This window comes from Monodon monoceros, unplaced genomic scaffold (genome assembly GCF_005190385.1).
Source record: "Monodon monoceros isolate NGI ecotype Baffin Bay Population unplaced genomic scaffold, NGI_Narwhal_1 Super_Scaffold_18, whole genome shotgun sequence".
NCBI classification, from domain to species: Eukaryota; Metazoa; Chordata; class Mammalia; order Artiodactyla; family Monodontidae; genus Monodon; species Monodon monoceros.
Genome location: NW_021703774.1, coordinates 55,712,593 through 55,733,145, shown reverse-complemented (window position 1 = coordinate 55,733,145; position 20,553 = coordinate 55,712,593). Strand labels below are relative to the sequence as shown.

Here is a 20,553-nt window from a genome sequence, read left to right as displayed (position 1 = left end):
GGGGTGTCTGTGACCTAATTATGATTTTAGGTATCCTTTCTGCTAATGAGTGGGGCTGTGTTCTTGTCTTGCTAGTTGTTTGGCATAGGGTATCCAGCACTGTGGCTTGCTTGTCGTTGAGTGGAGCTGAGTCTTAGTGTTGAGATGGAGATCTCTGGGAGAGCTTTTGCTGTTTGATATTACGTGGAGCCAGGAAGTCTCTGGTGGACGAGACTCCTTCAGGAGATCCTGAACTCGGATCTCCCACCTCAGAGGCACAGGCCTGGCACCTGGCAGGAGTACCAAGACCCTGTGAGCCACACAGTTCAGAAGAAAAGGAAGAAAAAGTGAAAGAAAGAAAAAAAATAAAGAGAAATAAAGTTATTAAAATTTAAAAAATTATTAAAAACTAAAAAAATTATAAAGTAATAAAAAAGAAAGAGAAGAGAGCAATGAAACCAAAAAACAAATCCACCAATGACAGACAGAACCCTGGAACAAATGGTAAAAGCAAAGCTATACAGACAAAATCAAACAAAGAAGCATACACATACACACTCACAAAAAGAGAAAAAGGAAAATTATATATATATATATATATATATATATAAAAGGAAGAGAACAACCAAATCAATAAACAAATCTACCAGTGGTAATAAACTCTAAATATTAAACTAAGATAAACATAAAACCAGAAACAAGTTAGATGCAGAAAGCAAACCCCGAGTCTACACTTCCTTTCAAAGTCCACCGCCTGAATTTTGGGATGATTCATTGTCTATTCAAGTATTCCAGAGATGCAGAGTACATCAAGTTGATTGTGAAGATTTAATCCACTGCTCCTAAGGCTGCTGGGAGAAATTTCCCTTTGTCTTTGCTCGCACAGCTCTTGGGGTTCAGCTGGATTTGGACCCACCTCTACGTGTAGGTCGCCTGAGGACATCAGTTCTTCGCTCAGATAGGATGGGTTTAAAGTAGCAGCTGATTTGGGGTCTCTGGCTCACTCAGGCCGGGGGGAGGGAAGGGTACGGAGTGCGGGGCGAGCCTGTGGCGGCAGAGGCTGGTGTGACATTGCAACATCCTGTGGCACGCCGTGTGTTTTCCTGGGGAAGTTGTCCCTGGATCATGGGACCCTGGCAGTGGTGGCTGCACAGGCCCCCAGGAGGGGAGGTGTGGATAGTGACCTGTGCTCGCACACTGGCTTCTTGGTGGTGGCACCAGCAGCCTTAGAGTCTCATGCCCGTCTCTGGGGTCCGTGCTTTTAGCCGCGGCTCGCGCCCGTCTCTGGAGCTCCTTTAAGCGGCGCTCTTAATCCCCTCTCCTCGCGCACCAGGAAACAAAGAGGGAAGAAAAAGTCTCTTGCCTCCTCGGCAGCTCCAGACCTTTTCCCGGACTCCCTCCCGGCTAGCTGTGGCGCACTAGCCCCTTCAGGCTGTGTTCATGCCACCAACCCCAGTCCTCTCCCTGGCATCCGACCTCCGAAGCCCGAGCCTCAGCTCCCAGCCCTGCCCGTCCCGGCGGGTGAGCAGACAAGCTTCTTGGGCTGGTGAGTTCTGGTCGGCACTGATCCTTTGTGCAGGAATTTCTCTGCTTTGTACTCTGCACCCCTGTTGCTGCGCTCTCCTCCGTGGCTCCGAAGCCTCCCCCCTTCGCCACCTGCAGTCTCCACCCACGAAGGGGCTTCCTAGTGTGTGGAAACCTTTCCTCCTTCACAGCTCCCTCCCACTGGTGTAGGTCCCATCCCTATTCTTTGTCTCCGTTTTTTCTTTTTTCTTTTGCCCTATCCAGGTACGTGGGGGAGTTTCTTGCCTTTGGGGAGGTCTGAGGTCTTCTGCCAGCGTTCAGTAAGTGTTCTGTAGGAGTTGTTCCACATGTAGATGTATTTCTGATGTATTTGTGGGGAGGAAGGTGATCTCCACGGCTTACTCCTTCGCCATCTTGAAGGTCTCCTTTCTCAATTGTGTTTTACGTGGAAACGAGGATTATGAAATAGAGTTAATTTTTGTTATACTTTTTGAGCTCCTTCTGAAAAAATATGGAACTAAATTGAGCTATGTAAGTATTACAGCTGCTGATTCTCTGATTGTTATTTTTGGCACTTGTGGTAGAATTCCATACAAATTCCTATTGCTGGATGGATTTCTGCCAAATGTTAGTCCTGGTCTCATATGCCAGCACTGTTCTGTGGCCACTCAATCCTCACCTGTAGGGTTAGCCTCACCCAGGATATAGACCCAGCCCAACTCTTAGGCAAGCAACCTGTATAGGCCATTGTTGAACAGTAAATATCAAGGAAGTACTGTTATTAATCTCTCTTTACTGAGGTGTATGTGGGTGGCTTTGGCTTTGTTTCCTGTGAAAAAGGCTCTACCTCCCTTTTCATGACTGAATTCTCACCTTGTTTTTTTGCCTTGGACCATCTGGCTCACTTGGGTCCGGAGTTTATGTTTTGGCCTCCTCTTCTGCCTCAAGAGTACCAGAGCCCTGATGCTTACCCCTAGTCTCTGCAGCTGGTCTCTGATACCTGCTTAGCACCCACCTTTTGTCTGCTATGAAATCTTGGCCCTTCTTATTCCCACCCTATTGTTCTTTACCCTCTGACTGGGACCTCTACCTTTCACCCACTGCTGGACTCCCTCAGGTTAATTGTTTGTTTCTTTAGATTTTCTTTTCTTTTTTTCTTTTTTTTTTTTTTTTTTTTGATTACTAAACTTTCCCTGTTTACCTTAGGACACAGTTGACTTCTGCTATATATCTGGGTGTGTATAATTCATATCTAACTTGCCTTTTTGCTTAGTTAACCACCGTTCCAGGCTCTTGCCTTCAATTTGGAATGACTTGAAGGCTTTCTGGAAGCATTTTTCCAAATTGCTCAATGGTATGCAAAGAGGACTTCTTTAAAGAAGAAGGAAGAAATCTACAGGTGTTCTTTTCTCTAAATATGATAGGCATTAGGGAAACACAGATGAATAAAATGCAGCCTTTGCCTTTAAGGAAATATGTTTTTAAATGTAGTCATACTAGATGGTCTTTACAGCCAGTGGATTCAGCTAGTTGCACTGAAAACCATTCCCTGTTTATGTGTCCAATGTACTCCATTTTCATTGGAGCCCCGTGCTTAAAAACATTGCTATTAAAACATTTTAGAAATAAAACTCCAGCTAAAGTATTGAGGACCCTAGTTCTTAGAATAAAGATTGACAGGAGGTTATATGCCTGTGCTCCATAATAATTCCTTTCTACTTAACCTTGATTAATTGAAACATATGAATGTTTTTCCCCATGGAAGGGGCATATTGGAAATATTTAAATTCTATGGTCATGCTGTGCTTTTCACAGATGATTGGAATTCTGCCCAGGCACAAACCATATCATCCTGCCCCCAAACAATTTGTCAGCTGTTTAACCTAGCGTAATTTGTTTTTCATGATCAGCAGAAATGACCGTGCTAAAGTGCTTTATAGGGAAATAAAAATAAAATAGAATGATAGCTCTGATTTTTTTTAATATCCTCTTTTTTCTCCCAAATCATTCTTTGATATAAAAATGTATCTTAACCTTTGCTTTAATACTGGGAAAACAGGAAAGATTTTTTAAACTAGAGTCTTATTTTGTGAAACTGAAAACATACTATGAATTTCAGCAAGGTAGGTTATACTGACACACAAAAGAATTTCATGGATGCATTATTAGGATTTCATTGCTTATATACACATAGCCTTCAACCTTTATATGAGCTTGTGGCTAAGAAATTTAATCACTCTCCATTCAGGCTGAACTTGGGCTGAAGCCTGGAATTGTTTGAGAAAGAGATCATTCCATGTGCTCAACTACCAAGCATTTAGAATGAAAGGAACACTGAGAACATGCCAAGAGAGCTTGTGCCACTGGAAACTGTACCTTTCTATGAGAAAGAATTTATCTCAGGACTGTAAGATGAGGTTTGTTAGACCTTTAGACATATTAATTTACAACAGTATAAAAGTCTTAGAAGATACACACTTATAAGCTCTTAAAAAGTCTAACTATTGATTGGCTGGTGCAGCGTGTTCTGTAGGGTTTGGCTCAGGTGTTAAAATTTCCTTCATCCCCAAACTCATGTGAACATTCTTCAGACGTGAGTATAGTAAATGGTTCATTGTTCTTGTGGTAATCCTTTATAAGATTTTCATTTATAATTGTAGTTTTGGACAGCAGGGAAGTAAAGCTGTGACCTTTAAATTCTGCACTGCTGATCAAGATTTATTCAGGGATTGTGTGATGATAAGCTGATTGATGATCCTCCTCAATAGCAACTATGGGCAATTGTTCAAAAACATGTATGCCACCTCTGCTGTCCACCTATTTATAGTCTGCTTGCTAGAGAGCTGGGATCCCATAACAGGAGTGGCTTATCTTGTTGCTAGGAAGACTCATCTTATTGACAATATAATCCTGTAGCTATAAATTCTGAAATGTATTTATGGTTGCCATGTTTTTCTAATAAGAAAGTAGGATATGTGGTCTGACAATTATCACTGTACTGTTAGAGATGAAGGGGGCATAGACCTATGAGTCTCTGGACCTGGGTAGAGAATGGACTACAGGTAGCTCCCTCCTGACAATTTAGATTAGGTTTTCCCTGAATTTTCTATCCTGTAGGATGAATTATTTCCCAGGAAGCTCTTTGAGACCCATAGAAATAGGGATTTTGTGGTTCCTGTCCATTAGTCCTTCTGATATGCTGGGCAGGTCTGAATCCCAGTGATGAACATAGTTGAGACCCAAGTTGATATTCCTGTTATGGTTACTCTTAGGTCATTTAGGATCACTCTATATGTGTGCGTGTGTATGTGTGTGTGTATGTGTGTGCGTGCGTGTGTGTGTGTGGTATTTTGTGGTAAAAATAATAGTCTTTGTAGGGTTTAATCAGTGAGAATACAAATATGTTTTCTACAGGCGTAAAATGACTCGACAAAATGATAAATCCCCACTCTGACCTGATGAATTTCACATGCTCCCACCACCATCAATTCTACCGACTTGTGTCGTCCGTCAGTACTCATTATTCTGTTTCCTTCCTGTTCCTATGGATGAACTGGCATGTTCCTTTCTAGTGCTTCCTATCCCCTCTTCCTTGAGACATCACTTTAGCACTTGTCCCTTCTCACTTCTGCACCATCAGCTTTTCCTCAGGACTGGATTAATACCATCAGCCTATGAACATGCTATTAGTTTGCCCATCTTTATAAAACCCTCCCTTGACTTCATAACCCTCTCCAGCTGCCCTCTCACTTCTTTCCTCTCCTTTACAACACAACTTTTTAAAAGAAATGTCTGCAACCAGTCTCCACTTCCTCTCCTCCCATTCTCTCTAAAGTCTATTCCAATCAGACTGTCGCCCACCCTACTCCACTCTAACAGCCCTTTTCAACATCCTGAATGACCCTCAAGTTGCCCAATTTTATGATTTGTTCTTAGTTCTCATCTTACCTGACATGTTGGCAGTATTTGATGGAGTGGAAAGTCTCCTTTCATGAAACATTCTCTTTAACTGGCTTTAGGTCACGTTTCTCTCTGGGTTTTGTTGACCACTTGGGCTTACTCTCCATTTCCTGACCTCTAAACTTTGGAAAACCTGGGGCCCAGTGCTCTGACCTCTTCCTTATCTGTCTCTCACTTAGTGATCTCATCTACTTGACTAACTTTAATGAATTCCAAATACATATAAATCTAGCTTGGATTTTTCCCTAGATGAAAGACTCACAGATCCAGCCCCAAGGCATTTTTGTGCTAATTAGAAAAGGCTAACCTTTCCTCAAGCCCTTGACTGCCATCTTCTGTAAAAATTTCAGAATAGATATACACTTATCAGATGAGATGAATGCGAATTGTGTGTCTTTCAGCTGCGTGATTCTCAACCATTAGCGGCAGTTCTGTTTCTCCATGTGAGTGGTGTGTAGTAGGCATCACAAGCTTAATAGGTCCCAAACTGAACTTTTAAATGTAATTTTATTGGAGTATAATTGATTTATAATGTTGTGTTTGAGGTGTACAGCAAAGTGATTTGGTTATACATATACATATATTCATTCTTTTTTTAGATTCTTGTCTCATATAGGTAATCACAGAATATTGAGTAGAGATCCCTGTGCAGTACAGTAGGACCTTGTTGGTTATCTGTCTTATATATAGTAGTGTGTATATGTTCATCCCAAGCTTCTGATTTATCCCTCCCCCTTACCCACACGTTTCCCCTTTGGTAACCATCAGTTTGTTTTCGATATCTGTAAATCTGTTTCTGTTTTGTAAATAAGTTCATTTGTATCTTTTTAAAAGTTAGATTCTACATATGAGTGATATCATGATATTTGTCTTTCTCTGACTTCACTTAGTATGATAATCGATAGGTCCATCTATGTTGCTGTAAATGGCATGATTTCATTCTTTTTTATGGCTGAGTAATATTCCATTGTATATATGTACCACATCTTCTTTATCCATTCCTCTGTCGATGGACATTTAGGTTGCTTCTATGTCTTGGCTATTGTAAATAGTGCTGCAGTGAACATTGGGATGCATGTATCTTTTCAAATTAAGGTTTTCTCTGGATATATGCCCAGGAGTGGGCTTGCTAGATCATATGGTAACTCTGTTTTTAGTTTCTTAAGGAACCTCCATACTGTTCTCCATAGTGGCTGTACCAATTTACATTCCCACCAACAGTGTAGGAGGGTTCCCTTTTCTCCACACCCTCTCCAGCATTTATTGTTTGTAGATATTTTGATGATGGCCATTCTGACTGGTGTAAGGTGATACCTCATTGTAGTTTTGATTTGCATTTCTCTGATAATTAGTGATGTTCAGCATGTTTTCATGTGCTTTTTAGCCATCTGTATGCCTTCTTTAGAGAAATGTCTATTAAGGTCTTCTGCCCATTTTCTATTGGGTTGCCAAACTGATCTCTTGATCCCCAACCCCATCTCCCCAACATCTTCCTTTCTGTCAGTCTTTTCTACTTCAAAATTCTTCTCATTGTTGAGGTCAGCCTCCTTGAAGTTATTCTTAACTCCTTTCTTTCTCCCATACCTCTCCTTTAATCCATCAGCAAATCCTGCTGGTTTTTCCTTCAAACTTCATTAGAATGTAACCACTTCTCTACTCTCACCCAGGTCCAAGCCTCATTATCTCACCTTTATTATTCTGTTAGCCAGCTTCTTCTCTTATACCTCTCTGTCTGTGCTTAACACAACAGTACAGTTCTTTATTTAAAACCTAGGTCACCTCATGTTTCCCCTCTACCTAAAATGCTTCAAGTGCTCTACCATTCATTTAGAGTAAAAATCAAAGCCCTTAGTATGGCCCACAGGCCCTACACCATCCAGGTCTGTACCACAGCTCTGACCTCATCTCCTGCCTCTCTCCCCCATGCTCTGTGCTCCAGGCACGTTGGCCTCCTTGCTCTTCCTCCAATATGCCAAGCATAGCCTGCTTCAGGCAGTCTACTGGGATCCTCTTATGTAAAGCATGGCTTCTTGAGTCTTTGCTCAAATGTTACTTTATCATATCAGAGAAGCCTTCTTTGACCGACACATATAACAAAGCAACCTCCCTTCCCCAGTATTTATTATCCCCCGTATTCAGTTTTCTCCATAGCACTTATAATCTGGCACACACACACACTGTTTACTATTTTATCTCACTGGAATTTAAGCTTCATGAGGCTAGAGACTATTTTTTTCACTTTACTGTATCCCCAACTTCTAAAACAGTGCCTGAGAAGTAGTAGGAGCTCAGTAAGTACATCCCTAAATCTCTTTGTGGAACCCTATCCCTAAAAAGACACAGAGGTTTGAGATGGTACTGCATAATTCCAATCTCTAAATTCCAAGATAAAAGCATTTTCAGAAATCCAGGAATGAATTTAAATCTAATTTGAAAATTGCATTGATTTTGCAGCTTTCTGGAAGGGCATTAGTTTCCTACAGAGAAAGCAAGTAGGCGCCATCCAGTGGCAACAAGAGAAGTACACATTTGTGTTACTTGAATTATTAGTAACATACTTGAAAATGTAGTCCCTGATCCAGAAGCTTTTTAAGTCTATGAACGTAATAATTACGATAGCCAAAAGTTCTCAGATTTGTAATTTCCACAGAACATGTTGAATTGAAAAGTACTGTTTATTATAAATTATTTATGGCTCATGTTTACTAAGTTTTGTTTGCTTATTTTTTAGGATCTGACATCCATTACTCCTCTTTATTTTTCTTATTGTTTTATCCTCTACTTATCTTTAAACTCTTACGTGGTACTGGCCTAGCCAGTGAGTGGGTAAATAAAATAAAGGCTGTATCGTCTAAGAATTTATAATCTAATAAAAACAGCACCAATGAGGGTAAATGTGTGAAAGAAAATGCCAAATGATGCAGTGGTCTCTTCAGGCCAGACTTCTGAAGCCTTTTGAAGCTTAATTGTTGTGTATACTTCCACCATTGATGCATGAGCCACATCTTGTAGTTGTCTCCCTGTTGGCCTTGCCATATAGTGGGTGAAGGTTAAATATTTATGGTGGGGAATCATAGAAAGACTACCAATAATTGTCTCAGCCGCTATCTGGCCCAAGATACTTAGCCTTAGTCTACGTTTGGTGGAGCAGTTCTTCAGCTAGTTTTTAGAGAAATTAAAGTATTTGTTAAGACTCGTTCCCTTGTTAAAATTATCATAACATTTTTAGGTCTAATAGTATCGGTTTCCTTTTCTGAGTTGTGTTGTTTATCATATACTTGATATCTCTGGAAGCAGATATAGAAATTGATAGCACAACAGTTTTAAGATGTTACTGAAATTTAACAATAACTAATATTCTGTTATTATATAGTTACTTTAGAGTTTTTCCTTCTGCCTACAGATACTGATTTTTTTTTTTTTTTAGGTTGCAGGTAAATAGTTTCTTTGTAATATCCTATCTTTTTTTCTTGAGAAAATATCTTTTTAATTAAAGAAATTGGTGTGGTATTTTAAAGCTAAAATATTCCATATATTATTTCTTTTTAAAGGTAAAGCAAGCGTTATTTCTAAATCTTTTTGCCTTCTGAAGCTATATTTATATAATTTAGCATTCCATCGTGATAAAGTGGTGATATTGAAAAAGGACATTCTAATAGGATTAGTAAGTAGGCTTTTTGTGTACCCTAGCTCTAATTTCTTTGACAATTGGTTGCTATTATTTGTTTCATCATTTGGAGGGCCAGGATTCTCTTTATTTAGTAGGCTAGGTGGTTTAAAGACTGCTTATAATACTTAATTGCTTCTCTGAAAATTAGCAAATTTAGCAGCCTTAGTATTTGAACTGTTTAATATTTCTAAAGTATTAACTGTGCTTTTTGTTAACTACTGTGTTCTCTCATTGTGATGGCTGAAGAGGCAATACTGGATACTTTGACTTGTAATTAAAGAAGCATTATTTCCTTATTATTGCAAGCGTACATGAATTTTAGGTTGTATTAATTTGTCTTTTGTAGAATATGCAGAATTTCTACATTGCAAAGGAAAAAAAATTACAGATTTTGATGAAGTTCGCCATGAGATTGAAGCAGAAACAGATCGAGTAACCGGAATGAATAAAGGGATTTCCTCCATACCCATTAATTTACGAGTCTATTCCCCACATGGTAAGTAAAATAACAAAATTCCAAATTCTTGTCCTCAAAAATTTTTACTATATTAATTAACATACAGTATTTATAGAAGATGGTGTTTTCTCTCAAAAAATACCGAGTTTCTAGGATTGTGCTTAGATACTTCAGTAAATGGTATGATCCAAACAGCTCATAAAATTATTTATGGGGAGACAGGAGGAGATAACTTTTAAAAGAGAATTAAGTCATTTTAAAATGTTTTCTTTATGTTTATCTTAAACTTTTAGAATTCCAAAGAGGTATGCATGAAAACTTCCATTTTTAATATCTTCAGTTTTTGCAAAAATCTTAGAGGTGCATGGTACTATGGTTGAGTTATCCTTAATGAATTTTCTTTCAGTCCTATATATTCCTCTTTAATCTCTTCCTGAGGAATCAACTGTGATTTTTTTTTTTTCCCCCAGACTGTCGGCAGAAACTTGTCAGATATCCAGTTCCTGGTGTGTGATACAGAATAGCCTCCATTCTGACTAAGATTTTAGTGGGGCAGATTTTAATCTCCTATCTTCTACCCAGCTCTGTTGCTTTTAAAATGGACCATGAGTGACATAAGCTCAATTACAACTTCCCAAGAGGACTTGGTGCCAATAACATAGCGTGCAGAGAGAACGATAGCCAGGTCGGGACTGGAGTCACTGACTCGGTAGTTTCCTGGGCTCCCAAAATGGTGCTCCATGGGTCTGGCTGTATAGCCTGCACACTAACCTCATGGCACCATGAATGGCTAACGGCTTTCCTATAGGTTAAGGGGCTAACACTCTGTAAATAATGTATGATGTTTTTAAAGGGAAGGGCAAACCTTACCCAGAGAATTTTTACACCATTTGAAGGCAGTGTACAAGACCGGCAGACAGCATATTCACTTATTGTTCAGTGTTTGAATTATAGCCCCCAGTTACAAATGTGACAGCTCTCTGAGAAAACTGTTAGGTATGCAAATCAGTGCTTCTTAAATTATGTTAAAATGATCATTTGGCCTAGCACAATCATATTATAAAAATAGAGAAAACTTGAAAAGCCATTTTGAATTCTGTCCTTTTTATTCTATGCACATGAGTCGAAGTTCTTCAGATACACAATACGTAAAGCTCAGCTTGTTTTATTTCTACTAAAGTGACACGTGATTCTGCATTGCTGATATCTTTCAGCATTGATGGTATATGTAAAACCTTTTTTTTTTTCCTCTCCACAGTGTTAAATCTAACCCTTATTGACCTGCCTGGAATTACTAAAGTGCCCGTGGGAGATCAGCCACCAGATATTGAGTACCAGATCAGAGATATGATTATGCAGTTCATCACACGGGAGAACTGTCTGATTTTGGCTGTTACCCCAGCCAACACCGATCTTGCAAACTCAGATGCACTGAAACTAGCTAAAGAAGTTGATCCTCAAGGTGAGTGTATGGCCCATAAGATGAACGGGAATTAGTTTAAAATGTCAAGAGTTTGGGTATATTTCAAGGTAACACAAATTCTCATAAGTTGGTTTTATTATTAATTAAATTCACCATTATTAATATTGTTAGCTCTTTCATATTTAAGATGCTGAAAGAAAAATAACTGGGGAATATAGTCTAAACCTTTATAAATAAATGTAAGATTAACTGAGATCTAGGAAAATAGACCTTTCTAATTTTTATGAACTACTTATTTTAACAGCTAATAAAAGAAATTTCTGATACAGAATTCAGATTCTCCCCTTAGTTTTTATGAGTTATCTGAATATACTCCAAATAAAAAATCTTTTCTGTTTTTGTTTGTTTTTCATTAAAAATAGGAGGCTCTTTTAATGCATGTAAGATATTATTTAGTTTATAATATTTGACTTAAATCCCTGCTTTCATAATATATGTTTGTTACTGGCATTTCAGAATCCAAAAAAGTCCCTTATTTATGCTGATGTTTGACTTTTTCTTTCTCTGAGCTGAGTAATAATTTATGTTCAGGGACCCCAATGATGGGTCTTTGTGTGTGTCTGTTTAAAGAAATTATGAATGGCACTCAGTGATGTGTCCTTTCAAGATGCAGATGCATCTTCTCCAATTCTAGGAATTCTTTTTTTTTTTAAAATAATTAATTGCCCCATTTTCTCTGGTCTCTTTATCTGGAATTCTTATTATTGACATCTTAGAACTCCTGGATTAATCCTCTTTTTCTAAAAAAAAAATCTCATTTATCATCTGTTTGTCTCTTTGTTCTACTTTTTGCAATCTTTACTCAACTTTTAGCTCCTCTAATTTTTCATTTTTGATATCATTTAAAAATTCCAACAGCATTTTCTTATTTTGTGAGTGTTATTTTTTAAAATAGCATTGTGCTCTTGGCTTCTCAAGTGCAGTATCTTCTGTAAAGATTTTAATGAGAGCTTTTCTTTTTGTAATCTAGAATATCTCTGAGTTCATTTTTTTCTGGTTGTTTGTTTTGGTCATTATCTTTGATGTTAGAGACCTTTTTCAAATGACTGGTGATCTTTTGCTGCTCTCGTAGATTTAAGAGTAGAGCACTAAAAAGCTGATGGAAGGTCTGCCTGTGCTTGAAAGGGATTCATTGACTAATGGGCTTTTCCATAGGGCGATTGGGCTGGGACCTGGCCATCTTGTGGGGAGACTTCCTTAGCTGCTATTAGATTCAAGTATTTTCTCTTGAGCTGACTTGGTATAAGCCTGATGTCCAGTGGTCTCAGAGCTACAAGGAAGAATTGAGTTGGTGGGGGAAGGTGGGGTAATTCTTACTATTCAGCATGTAGACTTTTCATTAATCCCTGTGCTTTCATAATGGCATTCCTGAAGGTCTTCTTAAGTCCAAAATCCCTCTGGTTCATCCTCTTCGTTTTTTTTTTTTTTTCGGTACGCGGGCCTCTCACTGTTGTGGCCTCTCTCGTTGCGGAGCAAGGCTCCGGACGCGCAGGCTCAGCGGCCATGGCTCACGGGCCCAGCCGCTCTGTGGCATGTGGGATCTTCCCGGACTGGGGCACGAACCCGTGTCCCCTGCATCGGCAGGCGGACTCTCAACCACTGTGCCACCAGGGAAGCCCTGGTTCATCCTCTTCTGAAAGTAAATCTTCAGTATTCTGCTGAGGTCAAGGAGGAGTAACTGTGTGGGTGTGCAAGATGGGAAAAAGAGTCTGGCAGCCTAACAGTAAACCATATAAATTTTCAGCCAGTTCTTCTATTTTCAGCTCCTCTTCACTAACCTTGGTGCCTTCAGTTCTTGAACCTTTTCAGAGTTCTGCAGTGGTGACTGGTTTTCTTCTTCTTGGCTTCTTCCAACATACCTGAGGTTGGGGTTTGAAACAAAGTAGGTGGAAGTTCCAAATGGCTGCATGGGGACCATCACCAGGACTCCTTCAGCATCAGTGACTTGGGAGAGCCAGATTATGGATTAGGGCTGGAGTCTAGTTATAAAAATGATACTAAAACACCCCTGTCTCAGAAGCCTTCTTGTTCTGAAGGAGACAAAACCAGGTTATCTGATTGGAACGGAGAGAGATAACACTTCCATCAGTGGATTCTAGTGAGTGCAGCACAATCACATCCCTGAGAAATCCACACTTACTTCAGATGAAACTTCATGGAGGAGTACAAATGAGATCCCCAGTCTGTCTGCCACAAATCTGTATCCAGAAAGTTAAATGAGACTTCTTTTTCTGCTATAGACCTGGCTTATTTTACAAGCTTATTTTTATTAGCTGCCACTTAGAAATTGCCATGTGAATGTTCATGAATTGACCCCAAATGAGCCTATTTCTTGCGGCTCATTTTAACTCCTGCTTTGTCAAAGATAGGCCCTCGTTACCCCAATTTTTTATATTCTGTAAATGGTAGTCCTAAGAACAGATTTTTGAATGTTTGCAGATAATTCACAGGGAACTTTGCAAATAATTGATAATTTTACAGAAATAGAGAAAATATTCAATGCCACTGTATGCTACTTCTTTGTCTACTCTTGCATAGTGATCGCTAAGGAGGACAAATTCATTGCCTGAAGGCTCATAAGTACAATTCTTGTGTTAGTTACTAGAAGTTCCTTGCTAACCTCAGGGTTTCTTATTTGTTTTAGAATCCTAGTTTCAATTCTGAAACTTCTGAACACTGTCGTACTTGAGAACCCTCAGGTTTGCAATGGTGATTAGGTCTCCACCAGAGACCCACTTTCGTGTGCTGCTATCCTGAGGCTTTGGCTGGTCCTGGACATCACTGAAGCTCCAAAGGAAGAGGGTGAATTCTTGCCCAAACAATAGGGTTCACATTTGTAGTAAAAGAATTAAAATAGAGAAAAGAAGAAGCTGTAGGACTCAATGCAACTTGAGCTTAGAATATGAAATATAGAGACATAGTATATTGGGGTTGACAAATAGATACCTTTATTTACCCTCTGTGCCCTCCCAGTCATTCTGTGGGAAGACTGAATCATTCTAATATCTGATTCAGAGGTCTAGTTTTCCTTATAATTACAGCTTTGGTAAAAAAGCAGTGACACCAACTTTGGTTAGTTAGGTATGTGTTGCTTAACTTCTACATGTTTTTGAGTTTTCCAAATTTCTTTCTGCTATTGATTTCTAATTTCATTCCATTGGATTGGAGAACATATTTTGTACTATTCTAATCCTTTCAAATTTATTGAGACTTGTTTTATGGCCTAACGTGTGGTCTATCCTGGAGAATATTCCATGTGCATTTGAGCAGAATGTACTTTTTGCTGTTGTTGGGTAGAGTGTTCTATAGATGCTTTTTAGTTCTATTTGGTTTATAATGCTGTTCAAATATTGTTGCCTTCTTGGTCCTCTGTCTGGTTCTTCTATTATTGAAAGTGAGATATTGAAGTCTTCCATTATTATTGATAAATTATCTATTTCTCCCTTCAATTGTGTTTGTTTTGCTTTATGTATTTTAGGACTCTGTTGTTAGGTATATTTATACTTGTTATGTCTTCTTGATGGATTGACCTTTTGATCATTATAAAATGTTCTTTTTTGTCTCTAGTAACAATTTTTGTCTTAAATTCTATTTTGTTTGATATTAGTGTAGCCACTGCAACTCTCTTTTTGTTATTATTTCATTGGTATATCTTTTTCCATTCTTTACTTTCAACCTATTTGTGTCTTTAAATATAAAATATGTCTCCTGTAGATAGCACATAGTTGGATCAATTTTTAAAAAGCCCATTCTACTAATATCTGCCTTTTGATTGGAGTATTAGTCCATTTCCATGTAATTACTGAAAGATAGAATTTATGACTTTCATTTTGCTATTTTATGTATGTAAGTCTTTTTGTTTCTCTATTTATTATTGCCTTGTTTGTTGTTAAAAATGTATTTTCTAGTGTACCATTTTAATTACCTTGTCATTTATTTTAGTATTTTAAAGTTTTCTTAGTTGTTGCCATGGGATTATAATTAACGTCTTAATTTATAATCTGGTTCAGATCAATACCAACTTAATTTCAATAGTATACAAAATTTTTGCTTCCATATAGCTCCAGTTCCTCCCTTTCCTTTGTACTATTATTGTTCTACAAATTACCTTTATACGTCACGAGCCCATCAACACAGACATAAATACTGCTTTATGTAGTTCTCTTTTAAATCAGATAGGAGAAAAAAAGTTACACACAAACACAAATACATTATATTGTTTTACATTTACTTATGTACATTTGTCCCTTGGTATCTGTGGGGGATGGCTCCAGGACCCCCAGTGGAAACACACCCAAATCTGCACATGCTCAAGTCACTTATATAAAATGACATGATATTTTCATGTAACCTATGCACATCCTCCCATATACTTTAAATCACCTCTAGATTACTTATAATACCTAATACAATGCAAATGCTATGTAAATAGTTTCTGGTGTGTAGCAAATTCAAGTTTTGCTTTTGGCAACATTATGGGATTGCTTTGGGAATATTTTTGATCCACAGTTGGTTGATTCCACAGATGCAGAAACTGTGGATACGGAGGATCAGCTGTAGTTACCTTTACCAGTGTTCTTTATTTTCTTTGTGTGAATTAGAGTTACTGTCTAGTGTCCTTTCATTTCAGCCTGAAGGACTTCAGTTAGTATTTCTTGTAGGGTAAATTTGCTAGTAAGGGAATCTTTCAGTTTTTATTTATCTGGGACTCTCTTAATTTCTCCTTAATTTTTGAAGGAAAATTCTTAGTTGATAGTCTTTATTTCACCACTTTGAGTATGCCATCTCACTACCTTCTGACCTCTGTAGTTTTCCGATGAGAAATCAGCTGTTAATCTCACTGAGGATCCCTTCAACATCATGAATCTCTTCTCTCTTGTTGCTTTATAGATTTTTTCTTTGTCTTTGTCTTTTGAAAGTTTGATTATGATGTTTATAGATGTGGATCTCTTTGATTTTTTATCCTTCTTGGAGTTTGTTGAACTTTTTGGATGTGTAGATTGATAGTTTTCATCAAATTTTGGACATTTTCAGCCATTATTTCTTTAACTATTCTTTCTTCCCCTTTCTTTTCTTTCTGAGATTCCCATTAAATATATGTTGGTACACTTGATATGCTCCTTTATTTTCTTTATTCTTTTTTCTTTCTGATCCTCAGATGAGGGGAACAATATCAACTGACCTGTCTTAAGATTTGCTGATTCTTTTTTCTGCTTGCTCAGATCTGCTGTTGAACCTTTCTAGGAAATTTTTTATTCCTATTATTTTAATTTTCACCTCCAGAATTTATTTTTTAAAAATAATTTCTAGGGGCTTCCCTGGTGGTGCAGTGGTTGAGAGTCCGCCTGTCAATGCAGGGGACACGGGTTCGTGCCCTGGTCCGGGAAGATCCCACATGCCACGGAGCGGTTGGGCCCGTGAGCCATGGCTGCTGAGCCTGCGTGGCCGGAGCCTGTGCTCCGCAATGGGAGAGGCCACAATAGTGAGAGGCCCATGCACCGCAAAAAAAAAAAAAAAAAAATTCTATATCTTTATTGATATTCTATATTTGGTGAAAAATCATTCTCTTACTTTTTTAGTTATTTAGATATGGCTTCCTTTAGCTCTTTGAAGATATTTAAAATAGCTTATTTAAAGTCTTTGTCTAGTAAGCTCAATGTCTGGACTTCCTCAGAGACAGTTTCTACTGCATGCTTATTTTCCTGTGTATGAGGCATACTTTCTTCACACATCTTGTAATATTTTGTTGAAAGCAGAACATGTTAAGTAATATAATGTGGCACCACTCAAAATCAGATTCCTCTCCTCCCCCAGTGTTTGTTTTTGTTGTTGGTTGTTGTTGTTGTTGCTATTTGTTTGCTTAGTAATTTTCCTGAGCTAATTCTGTAAGGTCTGTATTCTTTGTTATTTGTGGTCATTAAAGTCTTTACTCAGTTTTCTCATTGATCAGCTAGTTATTAGACAGAGATTTTCTTAAATGCTCAGAGCCAAGTAGTCTCCCAGCATTTGCTGAAGGATTTGATGTGCATTTTGGAATATGCCTTCAGTGCTCAGGCAGTTTATAACTCTGCCTTAGTCTTCACTTCCTGCTTGTCTTCATTTCCTGCTTGTGTAGAGCCTTAAGGTTAGCTAGAGGTGAGAGTTTAGGGCCTTCTGAGATCTTTCCTGAGAATGTGCACAGCCCCAGGCATGCATGTGGCCTTCTAGATTATACAAAATTCACAGGCCCTTGTGGCCATCTTGTTCCCCCAATTTTTCTTTTTTTTGGTTGTCATCTTTTTTTCCCCAGCTGTTATTGCTGCCTGAGGCAGCTGTTATGTTGAACAATTGCCACTGATTGTTTTCCACATGCTACCTGGGGGAAAAGGCAAATGCACTGAGTAAGCTCTGAGTTAGGCCAAATAAAGAAAGCTCTATGAATGGGTATTTTTAGAGAACTACTAGACAGGTTAAATAATTACAATTCTCTGAAAGTGGTACTTTTGGTGTATTCCAACCCCATTCTTTCCCTTCCAATAGCTGCTGGCTGCTATTTTTTGCTGTGATTGTGGGATTTTTGGTTTTTAAGGCTACTGCAGGGCTAAGGAGAGGAGAATGGGAATAGGGAAAGTCCAAACACCACAAATTTCTCTGTTATTCCTGAGATCCAGTGATTTTGTTGAATAAATGCCCCTCACATTGTTGGAAAAAGTTGATTTTGACAACTATTGCCAGTATTCTTGTTGCTTTTATGGAGGAATGGCCTTTTCAGAGGTTCTATTCCACCATTCCTTATTCCTTTCCAATATTCTTTATCCTAATCCTATATAACTTTAATAATCAGGACATTTTCATATAAAAGACATCTGAATTGAGATGATGAGGATAATCTGGTTGTGATATCTGTCACCCTGTTAGTCTTCAGGATTGATTTGGCTGGCTTGAAAGTGACCTGTTCTCATCACTTCATGTACATTCTTCCTGAAGTTTTGCCTTTAGCTAATGAGGATTACCTATTTAGATAATAGAGGACCATTCTTTATTCAAGGTATCTAGATTATAATCTTATCCACCAAGGTACATAATTATATAGTTTTCTGAGAAGTGGTCTATTTTAGGCAGTAGCTACTTTGCACTAAATTAAGCTTATTTGACATAGATAGGCCATTTTCACCTTAGCAGGACTTGGGTATATTCAAATATGTACCTGAGAAGGAAGTTTATGTTGATAAGTTAATTATAAATTATTTGCATAATGATCTTAAAAGTTAAAGCTTTTACAAAATAAATGTTACTAAAATGCTGGGATAGAGTTATACATTTTTTATATTAAAATAAGATTCATGATGAATTATTCTCCCAGTGTATGTAGAATGTCTCAAATTTGTAGCTAGACAAAGGTTGAGCTTATCTTTTGAATTATTTGTGAAAAATGTTTTTCTGACTAAATGAGGATTTTCAGTAAAACTTCAAGGGGAATGGCTATGCTATTTAAAAGCTCAAACTCCTAATCATCAGAATTATTTAATGTTTTACAAATATTTTTCCCAGTATAGTGGTCTTAAATTTTCAAATTACTCTTACGTACTTTGGTTTTAGTTTCACCAGAATACTTTGAGGTTGGCTGCGTTGAGGTCGTATTTTGGGATGAGGAAATTTGTTCAGGTTATGTACACAGTATTGAATAACATGCCTGCAACCACACTGTGCATTTGTGATAGCCCCTTCCTCCTCATCTAGTGCTCTTTCTACTTCATCAGACCATTCTTCAATTAATTGCTTTATTAAATGGTATAGATGAAAGAACACAGGATTTGGAAACTGATCTGTCACTTCATGGTTGTATATTCTTGGGCAAGTTATTTAACTTTTTTGAACTTTATTACCTCAACTCTAAAATGACATGAAATTATAATAAACCTTAAAAGGTTGCTCTGATAATTAAATAAGATAAATTTGTCTGTAAAGACAACTCAAACTCTAAATGGCTGGCCAAATGCTAGCAATTATTTTCCTCTTGAAAATATTTACAGTATACTACTTTGTTATTTTATTTTTTGTACACCATTTATAGTAGTAATAAACCTATAAAACAATCAGTAGCATTCTCTAATCCAAACTGCTGCCTACACTAATGTGAACTAATAAGGCTTGATAACAGAATTGTAATAGAATTATTTTGAATATTTTAATAATGTGTCATAAAAATTAAAATAATTTCAGATTCACCTGCAAATTGCTAGATTAACTGTAGGTAAAAGAAGACCTTAGCTGGGTTGAGGCTGGGATAGGGTGGAAGGAGGGTTGTCCTTAGCTTTGCTTGATGTGTTTAAGGCATTGTGCCAGCTGCTACTCACAGATACAGAGTAGGATTCTTACCTAGCCAGACTAGGATTCTTACCATGGAGACTGCATTGATTTCTCTAAGGAACATTTCCTCCAGCTATTTAGAAGTTCTAATCAGGTGCATTAAGAATTCAATCACTGCCTTTGTTAGTTAATCCATTAATTTGTTATTTAGCAGACATTTATCAGGCATCTATTGAGCCAGGCAAAGTGCTTGTGGTCCTTAGCGTTAATTCTATATGCTGGACCACCTAGTAGGATCCTAGGCTAGGTAGATACACACTACATATTTCTGATTATTTTTGTGACTTTCCACTACTTAAAAAAAATAAGCTGTTTGCATGGCATCTTGTCTTATGTGTGAGGTCATAAAAGTCCCCAGAAAAAGGTTTACAGAGGATCTGCTTTATGAAATGAACATTTTCATATTTTAGGGTATGTGATTTGGCTCACAACATATATTAATTCAAGTGAAATGGGTTGTGTAATAACACTGTGTGTCGTATGTTATAACCACAAGTATCCTGTCAGGTAGGTGGCATTGCCCAGTTTTATACAAGAGGAACTGAGCTTAGAGAAGCTATGGAACTTGCTCATGGTTAGACAGCTGGTGAGTAGCAGAAGCATGATATGAGCCTACCTATCTCTGAGACCAGTAGGTGTAGTCTACCACTGCATCGTCTATCTTTCTCACACCAACTGTGTTTTAAACACTTCGTTCAGTGATAATCATGAACACGTTAGATTTTTATAAAATTTGAGTAATACCTGCTTGATAAAGTAGTTTTATGGTACTAAACATGGTGAAGCATTGTTAAAGTTATGTTGAATTAGGTTTTGCCTCATAATTCTTCTCTTTAAGGCAGAGATTTACTAGAATATCTCTGTATCAATTTGTATAAGAAACAGACTCATTGACAAACTTAAGGATTGAACTTTTCAAGGAAATATTATAAATGCTGGCTAAAGAATTGGTTTGGAAGAGTTCATGTTTACATTCTCACCTGAATGCTTCTTCATTATTTCCCAAAAGCACTCAGTGAATATTACCTTCAACTGGTTTAATGTGATTTTTACTTTTCATATCAGTTTTCAATATGGCTACATTGCTTTAACTAATATTAAAAGATGATTATAGTTACTTGTTCATTTATT

The 20,553-nt window shown here is 37.7% G+C and overlaps 1 protein-coding gene across 9 annotated transcripts in view; it reads left to right on the top strand.

The window, feature by feature from the left end:
- Positions 1-20,553, top strand: part of DNM3 (dynamin 3) — a 569,209-nt gene that overhangs the window by 146,480 nt on the left and 402,176 nt on the right. For all 9 annotated transcript variants that reach the window (XM_029227250.1, XM_029227252.1, XM_029227251.1 and 6 more), the window contains exons 3-4: positions 9,480-9,629; positions 10,849-11,052. In XM_029227250.1, the coding sequence (XP_029083083.1) occupies positions 9,480-9,629; positions 10,849-11,052 (354 nt within the window). The remainder of the gene's footprint in view (positions 1-9,479; positions 9,630-10,848; positions 11,053-20,553) is intronic.